The sequence below is a fragment of the Harpegnathos saltator genome, unplaced genomic scaffold (assembly GCF_003227715.2).
Source record: "Harpegnathos saltator strain DR-91 unplaced genomic scaffold, Hsal_v8.6 scaffold58, whole genome shotgun sequence".
Classification (NCBI taxonomy): Eukaryota; Metazoa; Arthropoda; class Insecta; order Hymenoptera; family Formicidae; genus Harpegnathos; species Harpegnathos saltator.
This window is the reverse complement of record NW_020230404.1, coordinates 2,614,648-2,626,742: the sequence shown is the minus strand read 5'-3', so window position 1 is coordinate 2,626,742 and position 12,095 is coordinate 2,614,648. Positions and strand designations below refer to the sequence as shown.

Below are 12,095 nucleotides of genomic sequence, written 5' to 3'. Positions count from 1 at the left end.
TAAATGAGGAGCGACGTTTGAACATATTGACACTAATCTGTCTCCATTAACCCGCTCCACATCGAGAACCTTCCCCTTTTGTTCTCTCGATCATATTTTCAGTTTCACGTTATCGTAAGTCTCCCTCCTTCCCTTCCTCGTTCTCGAGCCTCTCGTCCCATTGCGAGATATATCTGTTTGACGATGCCTCCGAGCATTCTTTACGACCGCGCTCGAGTAACCCTTCTCGGACGGTGATCGTAAACGAAGAATTATGCATCTGTTACGCGGGCTGACCTTCCTTCTCTCCGACGTCGCGGTAAAGTCGTCCTTTGGGTGCTATATAACGGATTGCTAATACCGTGCTCGTGCCGAGATACACACGTGCGTCTAAAAATGATATCGGTTTGAAGCTCCACCGGATATTCGTTCGAACGTAATATACATTATATAAATACGCACATACACACACACACACATAATGCTTGCGCGCGTATCGTCGAGTCTGTAGGAAACTGTTAGTCTTAGCGACCGTATGAACGCGATAACTATGTTAGCAGCGTCTTGCGCACACGCACTGAGCACGTGGAGTACAAGCGAGTAGTACGAATAGTATTACCGGTACCGTTAACAACTCGCGATATCTAGTTGCCCAGGGAGCGCATGCGGTGTGTGTGTGTGTGTGCGTGCGTGTGTGTGTGTGTGTACCAGTGTGTGGGAGCGCGAGTGACGCCATCCCCCGTCTTTTTCGCGTGAGAACGAAACTCCGATACAATGATATCGGATAATCGAACTTTCGGTCACGCCGTCCTACGCGGGCGACTCGGCTCTAAGTATGTTTGAACATGATTCAAGAAAGAAGGAAAGCGGGAGAGACTACTATCTCTCAGTGGGAGAAGCGCAAGAAGTTATATTCGGTTTCTAGAGGAAGTCACCCCCGACTCCTCCCGATTACAGGTCCGTCCGTTTCGCTCGCGCTCGCGCCGCACTTTGTTTCCTCCATCCCGCTTCTTAGCGAGCCTAAATATAGGCGCGTACCCTTTCAGTTTTATTTTAAATATGAAAGATGCGACCGCCGCACCGCGCCGGTAAGGGACGGCCGCCGGAACTTACGTCCCGGAGCGATCGAAGAGTAGAAATAATATTACTCGCGCCGAGCATCGCGCTCTCTGCGCGCAGCGGCGGTAAAAATATTTGAAATTTTACGTAACCAGGTTATATATACATACATATATACGTCGAGCGATACGCGCTGAGCTTAAAATCGAAAATACTCTTATCGCAACTCGGAGTGCCATTTTTATCACGCTTCGACAGCGTGGAAAGCTCGTCTCAGAAATCGATAGCGCGTACACTATCCATTTTATTATCCACTCGAGCGTCTTGGCACATTTTCCCGTGGCAATCCGATCTATATGTTTTCTTGGATTTCGAAGATAAATTTATCTCCACGAAGATTTCGCCAAATATGTGCACTGCACATATATATATATATATGTGTCTGTGTGTGTGTGTGTGTGTGTGTGTGTGTGTGTGTCTGTCTGTGTAAAAAATGCATTTCCTAGGCTACGTTTTACGGACCGTTATCCGGAGCCGGACATTTTCGCACGGGTTTAGTCGAGCGAGAACGTCGCGTGTGCGAGAAAATAAAACCCACCGACTACCGTATTCGCGTGCGCGGAGCGACAGCCAGAAGAGGAGCTTTCCCGACGAGTGCGCACGAAAATTTCAAGAGAGAGAGAGAGGGGGGGGGAAGAAAGAGAGAAACTCTCGTTGGTTGACACGCTACGCGACGTGTGAAATTTGGCCGATTATGGTCAGAACAACGCGCAAAGAAATCGGGATTACGACGAAACACTGTTGCGAAAAAGCGATAATATAAATCGAAGGTCTCGTCCGGCCAAACTGGAAATTAACGATACGTCAAGTAATTGTTCCGTCTCTCTTGCGCGCAGAAACCCCCCCCTCCTCCATTCGAGTACGCAAATTTCACCGACGTCCTCTGAGAATTTGACAATTCTCTGGCGACACGCTGAAACGAGGCAATCTTAAAAAAATCGTCAACGGCGCGGGGAAGAGGGCCCCTTTATTTTTTCGTTCGCACCAGACCAGGTGGGACTGTTTTGTTCACCTACATCGAGCAAATTTCACACTGCACGTCGGCTTAGAAATCCACTCGTGGCTTCCATGTACATATCGGGTATTGGGTCTCTCGCTATTCACTGCACATCGGCCGGCGGGTAAGGGAGGGGGGGAGACTGCCATCAGCACAGTGTCATTAGGGAATGAGAAAAGCGGAGATAATAAAAGGAATACGGGAGAAGGAGAGAGGAGTCTCTCTCTCTCTCTCTTTCGCTCGCTCTCTCGCTCGCTCGCTGGCTTTCATGCTCTCGCTCGCGTGCGCGCGACTTATTATCCTACGTGCGCAGCGCCGATAGTATGTCGACGCGAACTTCTTATTAGAGTGTGACGCGTTCGGCGCGAAGTGAACTTGAACGCGCGACCGGCGTAAATTGAAGTTAATGTCCGGGCTGGCGTGCGCAAGTGAGCGAGCGAGCGATCGCAAGACCGTACGTTTCGCCTAGTAACCCGGTCCTTTTCGCGAGTGCCACTTTTCGGATCTTGGCCGGCCGCCGCGCCGCGCAAAAAGTCCGCGCGCGCGACGCGTCCTTTTCGTGCGCTCTCGCGGTCGCTTTCGCGCTGGCTGGCGCTCGCTCGCTCGCTCCCATCGTCGCTTCCTTCTCGCCGCCGGGGAGGGCCATCACATTTGACCTTTGCCACCGTCGGATTCGTGCGCCTAGACCAGTCTCACAGTCTCGGCCCCGCGCGAGTCTAGGTCTGTACGGTGCCGCTCGCGACCGAAGCGGAACTTTCTCCCGATCGGCTAACTTTTACTTTTGCCACAGGCAAATTGAGGATCTCGCGCCGAGTGTCCGCACTCTCGTGTACGTACCGGCTGCCTGCCTGCCTGCCTGCCTGCCCCACGCCTCGCGTTCGTGCACGCGCGAGAACTCAGTAGGACGACAGGAGCGAACAGAAGACGAAATCGGAGCTTTGTGTGAAGTCGGAGCTCGCGTCTCTCGGCGAGCCGCCGAGTAATCCGACCGGCGCGCCGCGGCGGCGTTATCGCGCGAGAATCGAACGACCGCGCGAGTGGTGATTTCGTCGAGAGACGATCTGTCGGATTCCGCCCTCCGCCGAAGGGAGGACTCTTCCTCGGGAGAGAGACAGAGAGAGAGAGAGAGAGAGAGAGAGAGAGAGAGCGACGTCACGTCCTGAAATCGCGCGCAGAGCGAAGATGCACTCGCGAGCCGAGTTTGTCAGTTGCTACGCCGCGCGCCAGTGAAACGATATTTTTTTCCCCGCGAACGTAAACGTTGCCGTGCATCATTCTCCCCCGCGCTAGATAGCTACACGCGAAATCTCGCGAGCTGTTGGGTCCCGATGGAGGGTCCTTGAGGAGAGAAACCACGTTCGCGCGCCCCGCCGTTGTTCCGCCGCGCCGCCGCGAGTACTCCCTATCTGGCCGTTGCACGGGCTATATTTTTTCAACAACACAGGGCGATAAAGAGGGACAAGAGAAGGGAAAGAGAATAGGACAGCAGCCCGTATGCGCGCGCGCGTGCAAAATTAAAACTGGAACGCGCGCGCGTGCGCGCACTCGTTTGAAACTCTGTCGGCGTTATTGACGCGAAATCCCTATCGCGCGACATTAACATACGTGAAAGTACAGCCGGCACGGACATGCCCGTGTTGCGCGCGCGCGCGCGCGTGCTGTTATTTTTCTATTTACGGTTCGACGTATCTAACCGTGTCAAAGGTATATAAATGCGCAAGTTGCGCAATTAATATTGCGCGAGGCATCGCGCGCGCGCGCGCGCTCCACATCTTATCCCACTATGTTTTAGATGCATTTATTCTCCCCTCCCCGTTTCTCTTTCTCTCTCTCTCTCGCCTCGCGTTCTCTTTTACGCTTTTATTTCCATGTTATCTCGTCGTCGGGCAAGGTACAATTGGAGCGCGACAAAATCTCAAAGAACGCGACGAGACGCGTTCCTCGCAGACGCCGCTTCTCTCGCGGCGGCCTTTGAGTCCGTCCGCGGAATTCGCCGCGAATCGAGGATGGTAAACGTCGAATTTTCCGGCCCACGGAGTTTCAGCCGATTATCGGGGGAGCAGCCCGGATCGACCGCGTGTCTAAGATCGTCGATTGAATATCGCTCCTCGGCGCCGCCGTAAATCGATCCGGCTTCTTTCGCGCGTTAAGTGGATCCGCCGCCGTCACGGGTGCAATGACCCCTTCGGCTGCGCTGCGCAAGTTTTAACGTAGATTCAGAAATATACGCAGATGTACGTGTGTGTGTGTGTGTGTGTGTGTGTGTGTGTGTGTGTGATATGTATATATACATGGGACTATACGGTGATCGCGCGCGACCGGCGTGAATTGACCTGTATTTCCGAACGGCAATACGGGGCGGCGGACGACGAGCGTAACAATGTGTATGCGCGCCGTTGAAATCGCCGGTGGGAGGCCACCGCTGCCCCACCTTTCATTCGACTTTGACAGTTCCATTATGGTATCGAAGCTAACGGCAAACAGAACGGGCGTAGTTGACGAGCGCGAATCAACGTGTGCGTCGGTCCGCCGAGGTAGTGTCCTCTCTCTCTCTCTCTCTCTCTCTATCTCTCTTTGTGCGCTTTTTACCGTTTTTTTGTTTCTCGCGTCGAGACAGTTGGATGTGCCGCCGCCCCTTCCCCCCTCCTCCTCCCTCCGACATACGCGGAAAATGAGCGGCCGTAGCCGCGGTGCCTTTGTCGCGCGACTGTGTGTGAGATTAAATCGTGTCGTATGCGGAAAACGCAGCTGTCGTGTCATCGATCTCTCGCCACGGGACGTGGCACCTGAGCGAATTCTCCGCTTGAGGACTCTGGAACTCTGCCGGAGATTAGCGCCGTTTATTTCTGCCGGAGCGGTCGAAATGACGGAGGTTTCCAAGCAAGGGAAGGAAAAAGGGAAGAAGAAAGTAAAGGAGAAAGAAGAAGGGAAAAAAAAAATATATATATATATATATATATATTCGCGAGGGCAAAGTGTTGCGACTCGTTTCTGTCGGTTTCATTCAACGTCTCCGTCTCACAAATGTAAAATATAAATTTAATCAGATACTAATATAAATTGGAAGACGCGCAGAGACGAGACGTCGTTGCGCATAAATCGAGGTAACTTTTTTTTGCAGCGAATTACAAGCCGATCATACTTTCGACCGCTCGCGGTAGTTTCAGCGTCAATCCCGAATCTCGCTCGCGCGTTTCGAACTTCTCGGACGAGGCGCGAATCAAACGCGTGTTTGTCGCGTTTGCCTCTCGGGGATTGATTTAACGACCCGCGCCTTTAGAGCGAGTCTCGCGCACTCGCCGCGACGCGACGAGACGAATTTTCGCCGGACGGGAGAAAACAATGTGGATCGCGCTAACGAGTTGTGCAACGTGCACGCCGCACCGAGTTCCGATATTATCGCAGACGCGCTGAATACTTCCATTAAAAGGACGCGGCTTGTTGACGAGCGGCCTCCGCTCGCCTCCGCTTCGCGCCCGCGAAGGATCCTCTGGCGCTCATTATTATTCGTCGTCTTTGACTTTTTCGTACGTGCGTCCCCGATACGACGACGCGGCCGGAGACGAGCGAACGGTATTCGCCGATATGTGTGTGCGCGCGCGCGCGTTACTGCACATCGCCCGCCGACCGTAAACTAATTGCAAACGTTAATCTTCGGCTGGAAGTGCCGATTCGCTCACATTCCGACGTGATTTCGCAAATTCTTCCTCTCGCCCCGTGCAAAGAGCGCTTGCTACTAATTTCGCGATTATCGATGACGTGACGATCGGTGAATTCCGTTGTCGCACAAGTACCGATATATGAGGGGGGGGGGAGGGGCGGGCCGCGTACCTAATTCTGGAATTCCTAATATTCTTATTCTTTTGGTCTGTGAATATTAATATTTAACGTATCAACACACGTGAAACACATATATGTGCACTGTAAGAAATGATGTGTTAAATTGAACATATTTCATGCGTCTCAAATCATCCAGTCTCATTTATGTGTTAATTCAAAACATGCAGCAAATATGTTAAGATGTAACACATGTGATATGTAAGAAATTAACACAAAAATTTAACATTTGAATACCGTCAAGAATCACAGTTTGCGTCAAGTTGACATACAATGAATGTTACTTCAACGTTTGGGAAAAGTAATGATCTGTGATTTGGTGAAATGAAAATGTTAGACTGACATGATCTATGTGTTAGAAATTCAATCTTTACATATCAGAAATGTTAACATTATACATTTAACACATGATAACTGTTGTAACGAGAAAGGTAACACATGTTAGGTATGTTGACTTCGACATATAAAATATGTCATAGCAAGAATTCATGCATTTACATATCAATTGTGTTATTTTACTATCTTGGAAATGTCATTTCGGCACTTGAAAATAGTTAATCTTAATTTAACACAAGAAAGTCTAGGTAACGCGACAACGATATGTTAAATTAACACACGACCGTGTGAAAAATCTAACACAAAACTTTCTACACACGAATAATCTTGACAAGAGTACGAAATGTTTTTAACTGTTTATGTATTCCATGTCGAGCATTTTAATATCCGTATCTAAAGACTAAAATAATATATGCATATCTTTTTTCCATGTTGATGACTTGAATATTCGTATGTTTGAAGGCCAAAGCTGAATGAGAGCGAATAAGAACGTCCAGTATTGGATACGTTTCTCAGCGTTGATACGTGTACCGTGTATATAGGTGTCTCGTATTTCAAATGTCATTCTACTTGCGAGATATCTCGCGATGCATTGGTCTATTATTTTAGAATATAATGGCAGACGCGCGCGTCTGTATGTGTGTGAGTGAAACTCGAGAAATTCATGCGTCGCGACGGAAAGAATCGCGCGCGTACAACTGTGTATTTAAAACGCGTTCATGCGTCGCACGTACTGCACACACGAGCGTGATACTTTCGTTGGAGAGAGAGAGAGAGAGAGAGGGGGGGGGAGAGAGATCATTGACAGCGATAGATGTATCGCAGACAGGTACAGGTACCGCACCGCGATACACTTACCGGTTACGCATATTAATTAAGTCTCGTTAGAAAGTTTGGACGATTAGCCATGAATCAAGTCGAGGCAAAGGCGGGCGAGTGAAAATATACGGTACTGTTCGATCGAGAGACCACCGAGAGAGTAGCTCGGTAATGGTTAATCCGATTACTTGACATGAAACTTCGGGGCTGAAATCCAGGTGAAATTGCATCCCCCGTCGCTCCCCTGTCGCGCCACCGAGAAGCCAGATATAGATTCGGCGGCGGATTATTACATTAATGAGGATCGATTCGGTAGCACGCCGACCTGAATTCTCGTGACGAGCAAATTCGGCGGATCATTCGGTATACGCTCGTATTTGGAATGGGTTTTATTTAGCGTATGCAAAATTCACCGGCGCTCGTTCGATATACGCCGTTATTAATCAAATCAGCCGCGATTACATAAGCACGGATTTTCCATCTCGCGTATGCGATAATAGCGACGACGCATCGCAACGGGGAAAACTATCCGCGAGCAGGGCGGAGAGAGAGAGAGAGAGAGAGAGAGAGAGAGAGAGAGAGAGAGAGAGAGAGAGAGAGAGAGAGAGGTGTCTCCGAGATCTCACGGAGGTGAGCACGAGGTGGTAATGGAATCCCCCGTTTCTCGTTGAATTTAGGTCCGTTGGATACCGCGAGCGTATCTCCCGTAACGTGATTCCTTCGGCAGCGCCGATTAGCCGAAAAGAATGCTGCGGCGGTGGTGGTGGTGGTGGTGGTGGTGGTGGTGAGCCATTCGCGGGTCACTCGAGGAACTCGCGAACGTGAGCTGCGGAGTGCACGCGACGATGCGTGATTCGTGCCTCGGTGAACGGTGGTGGCTGAACATTTCCCGCTGCTGATGAACAGTGATGATAGTGTACACGATGATCGAGCCACGCAGTGACCGGCTGACGGTGTGCTCGCCTCAGACTCAACACCACTGCTATCAAGTGATACGAACCACTAGGGTGCACCAGAGTTCGCGAAGCTCGAGGATGGTGACCGTTCAAGAGAAGGTCGTCAGGTCGCGTCTTCAATTGGGTTACTCCACGCCGACGTCGTTCATCAATCGGTACATACTTTTTATTTCTATCTCACCAACCGCTAACGGCCCCGCGTCGACGTTCAGGTCGATGCGCGCAAATTTACACCGGCTTTACATCGGACGCAGCGCGCCGCGTTGTATCCCGCTGGAATGTTCTCCAACAATTTTCCCTTTTCTTTCTTTCCCCCCCCCCCCCCCACGCGTTGCCGACAACGCCGATGGCGCGCGCGCGTGTATAATCGAAGAGCTTGTTTCAAAATCCCAAGAGATGGCTCGCTTGCTTTTGCACGAGCATCTTGCTGTGACTGTGAGCTTCATCTTCCGTGTACAAAGAGGATCTCTCTCAACCGTCTTCTCGATCATGAAATCGAATCGTTTATTCCGTTTGAATAAAAGAATCTAAATAAATATATTATAATCTTTCCTCTCGGACTAGAAAGAGTCTAGGACAATGAGTTCTTCAATTGTAACACATGTCGCGTGCCTGATGCGCGTTTTCGCGAGTATCCCGACGCTCCTCTGCACCGATCCCCCCCTCTCTCTCTCTCTCTCTCTCTCTCTCTCTCTCGCTGGGGCCTGCGATGCTTCTCTCGGTTTCTTCGTCAAGATTGCAGGCAGGACGCAGGAGGGAGGCGGTATCCGAATTCTATCGACGAAAAGGAAACTGCAGCGGCGGTAGCGGCATCCTATCGGCGCTATCTCGACGAGATTCGCGCCAATGTAATTATCGCAGTGGAGAGGAAGCGTAATCTCTCTAAAGCGGCATCATCTCGCCTCTTCCTCTCCAACACACACACACACACACACACACACACACACCTCGCGGGCGAGCGCGAGCACTGGCGCACATCGAGCGTGTGCCAGCGGCAGCAGCAAGAGAGCCGGTAGAGAGCAAAATTATTTCAGGTAGAAGGATGATCGCTCGATGCTCGCGCGCAAGCGCGCACCCACACCGGTAATGGCAATCAACGGTTGTTAATTGCTCGATGATAATTAGTCCAGCGGCGCGAGGCTCGCTCAGCGCCGCGAGGCCGGCGGCCTGCGATAATGGAGCGCGCTTTAATAATTTCCGTAATGAATTCGAGACACCGCGTACATGGCTTTCCGTACGGTACACGTTAGCACACTTACCGACCATGACTTCTTCGCCGATATCGGAATCGTTGCGCGCTGCTAAACCACTCGCGGCTGCGATCGCGTGTGCAACTTTTAACAAGGAACCTAACGTTAAGCCTTCATTGCGGAGCCTCGCGTTGCTGGAAGAGGCGCCCGCGCGGCGCGGGGCCGGGGATGTCGTTCTCGGCGGTTTGGGAATCTACGCACTGGCGACGTGCCGCCACTGAGGAGAGGAGAGCAGATGGTTCATCTCGCCGCGAGTTTAGGCTCTCGCAGGCGGAAAATCCGCAGTCGTAACCGTAAAGTCGTAGGAAAACTGACCAATCACAGTCACGATTATACTCCTCGCGGTGAAGGAACAATCGACGCGCGATTGATCATTTTTCTTTTACGACCTTACGGTTACGATGACGGATTTTCTGCGTGCATAGTTGCATCTCACAGTTATTTTCGTCAGTTATATCTTTCATTTGTTCCGAAAGAAAGAGAAAAGTTAGAATCAATGGCGATACACACGAAGAGCTGTCGTCAGCGACAATCGATGCGATACGACGGTGGTAACACTCGTCGCAAAAGTGCTGTTCTCCTCGCGGCGTCGCGACTCCTTTTCGGTGTGTAATAAACGATGATACAAATGATAGGCAAGGGTTCTTTCCTCTTCTTGGCGAACCCGCGAATATCGCGATTTACGTCTCACCTCTCGTCTTCCTCACTCCGTGTCCTAATTTTCATAGCCGCACGTTTTCTCGTACCTCTCATCCCAATTGATGACGCGAGAATTATTAACCCGCAACACCCGCAACACCTATTGACCAATGCACACGCGCGAGACCCTTGCATGTCGCGCGGCAAAGCGCTCCGGACTGCGTCCCGAAAGTGTGTGTCTTCCACGGCGGAGTCGCGGCCCTAGCCGAAGCGAGCTTTTTTTCTACGATTTCGCCGTGTCGTAAAGTTCGTTATCTCGTCGGCTTCGTCGATACCGTAACGCCGTCCCGTGAATAAGCTACGTCGGCGGACGTAATAGACAGGAGTGATGGCATTATCGCGCGCGCGCGCGCGCGTGCGAGCGAGCGAGAGAGACTCACACGCACCTGCATCGTACGCGAGGCGTCGAAGAAATAGAACAGAAAGAGAGGGAGAAACGTCCTTAAATATACACCTCCGAGAGAGAGTCCTCGTCTGCTGTCAGTTGATTTCCACATCGTAATTGATCGCGTGTGTGTCAGCGCTTTTATCGAACTGTCGTCGCTCGTACGCGCGACTCCGGCGGCCGGCTCTGCTCGTGCTCGATTAATTCGGCAAGGAGAGCGTTCTCGCTGATCGCGACGCGAAAACATTAACGACTGATAATTGCTCAGCCGGCCAGGCGAGGAGGAATCGGCAGCGTGCAAATTACCTCATATCATGTGCATTTAGGCCGATGATAATGAATGAGGAGAATGCTTGTTGCAACAAGCGGTGATTCAACGCGCCTTACGTCCCGCGCCCTCGTCCTCGTCCTCCTGCCTCCTGCCTCCTGCCGCCGCTTCCTCGCGTGCATAGCAGGGAGCATTAGCGCATACTTCGGGGATATATTGGGTTACGCGTTAAGGAGCTAACAAGACACTACGTATCCGTTGCTTTTAACGGAGAAATCCGACTGCGAGCGCGATACGAGTCGCGTCGTCGTCGTCGTCGTCGTCGTCGTCGTCGTCACGCGCGATGCGCGCCGCGATAGCGTATTGCGCTTCTCCATTCGCGAATATCCATCAACGACGGCGGCGATCCGCTTCCGAGAACACGGGGACACAACAGGTTGTAGTTTTTATCGCGCTGGGTAATAAAAACGAGATAATTCTAATCGGTGGGACCGCGAGAGAGACGGTCTATCCAGCTGATGATATCACTCGTGAGATATATCGCGCTACTTTTTTTATCAGATGTATATTCTTTGGAAGAGGATGTATCGGCATCTCCCCCCCTGCTTACCTGCTTCCTTCGGGTTTGATATCTGCACAGTTTCTCCTTGTCGAATCTGTCGTAACGCAGAGCTCTCTCTCTCTCTCTCTCTCTCTCTCTCTCTCTCTCTCTCTTTCCCGCGTACGGAGAAGCACGTGCTGTTCATTCAAGTTAATATCATCTGCTTGGAATATTCATAAATTTTATATATTCGTAGATCTATATATTTTTATCTCTCTCAGACGTTTATCGGCGTGCCCCTCTCCCGTGTTTCTTTTGGGATCGGTGTCTGCGTAGTGTCTCCTCGTCGAATCTCGCAACGAGCTCTCTGTTTCTCTCTCGTCGATGATAATCCCGCGCGCGGAGAAATATGCGCTGTCTCGCAAGTTTGCATATTCGCGGGTCTATCTCGCACAAGTTTATCTCGCAAGCGTCAAATTTGTCCAAAGTACGCTCTACTTTAATACTTTAGTCGATTAATATCCCAGTTAAGGTGAACAACAATCGCTTTTATAACAATGCCATTCTTCTCTGTGCATAACAGAGCTCTCATTCATCGATTCTCCGGGGAGACGCCTTTTCTTCCCCGAAAAGAAGAAAAAAAAAACACCTCAAAAGTTCCTTTGCTCGCGTCAAGTGCAGCCTAGTGCTTATCTATATTTCTCCGATCTCTCTCTCTCTCTCTCTCTCTCTCTCTCTCTCTCTCTCTCTCTCTCTCTCTCTCTCTCTCTCTCTCTCTCTCTCTCTCTCTCTCTCTCTCTCTCTCTCTCTCTGTCTCTCTCATATCAAAGTGAGACCATGGATAAGGCACAGATAGAGACTGTCGAAAGGGAGAAAGGAAGAAACCGCGCATTCGGCCGCTCAAGGTAC

The 12,095-nt window shown here is 50.9% G+C and overlaps 1 protein-coding gene and 1 long non-coding RNA gene across 8 annotated transcripts in view; both read left to right on the top strand.

Moving 5' to 3' along the window:
- The window catches only part of LOC112589675 (uncharacterized), a 9,395-nt gene extending 1,576 nt beyond the window's left edge, over window positions 1–7,819 (top strand). The window contains exons 1-3 of the long non-coding RNA XR_003113697.1: window positions 1–2,815; window positions 2,886–4,629; window positions 7,765–7,819. The exon at window positions 1–2,815 is cut by the window's left edge and continues 1,576 nt beyond it. This is a non-coding gene — a long non-coding RNA (uncharacterized LOC112589675). The remainder of the gene's footprint in view (window positions 2,816–2,885; window positions 4,630–7,764) is intronic.
- siz (Brefeldin-resistant Arf-GEF family protein schizo) overlaps window positions 1–12,095 on the top strand; it is a 52,746-nt gene that overhangs the window by 31,126 nt on the left and 9,525 nt on the right. The window contains exon 1 of one of the 7 annotated variants that reach the window (XM_025303897.1): window positions 7,856–8,198. The exons of the other annotated variants lie outside the window; for them this stretch is intronic. Coding sequence (XP_025159682.1) covers window positions 7,996–8,198 — 203 coding nt within the window. The 5' untranslated portion in view covers window positions 7,856–7,995. Of the gene's footprint in view, window positions 1–7,855; window positions 8,199–12,095 lie in introns of those variants that run through there. 7 annotated transcript variants of the gene reach the window in all.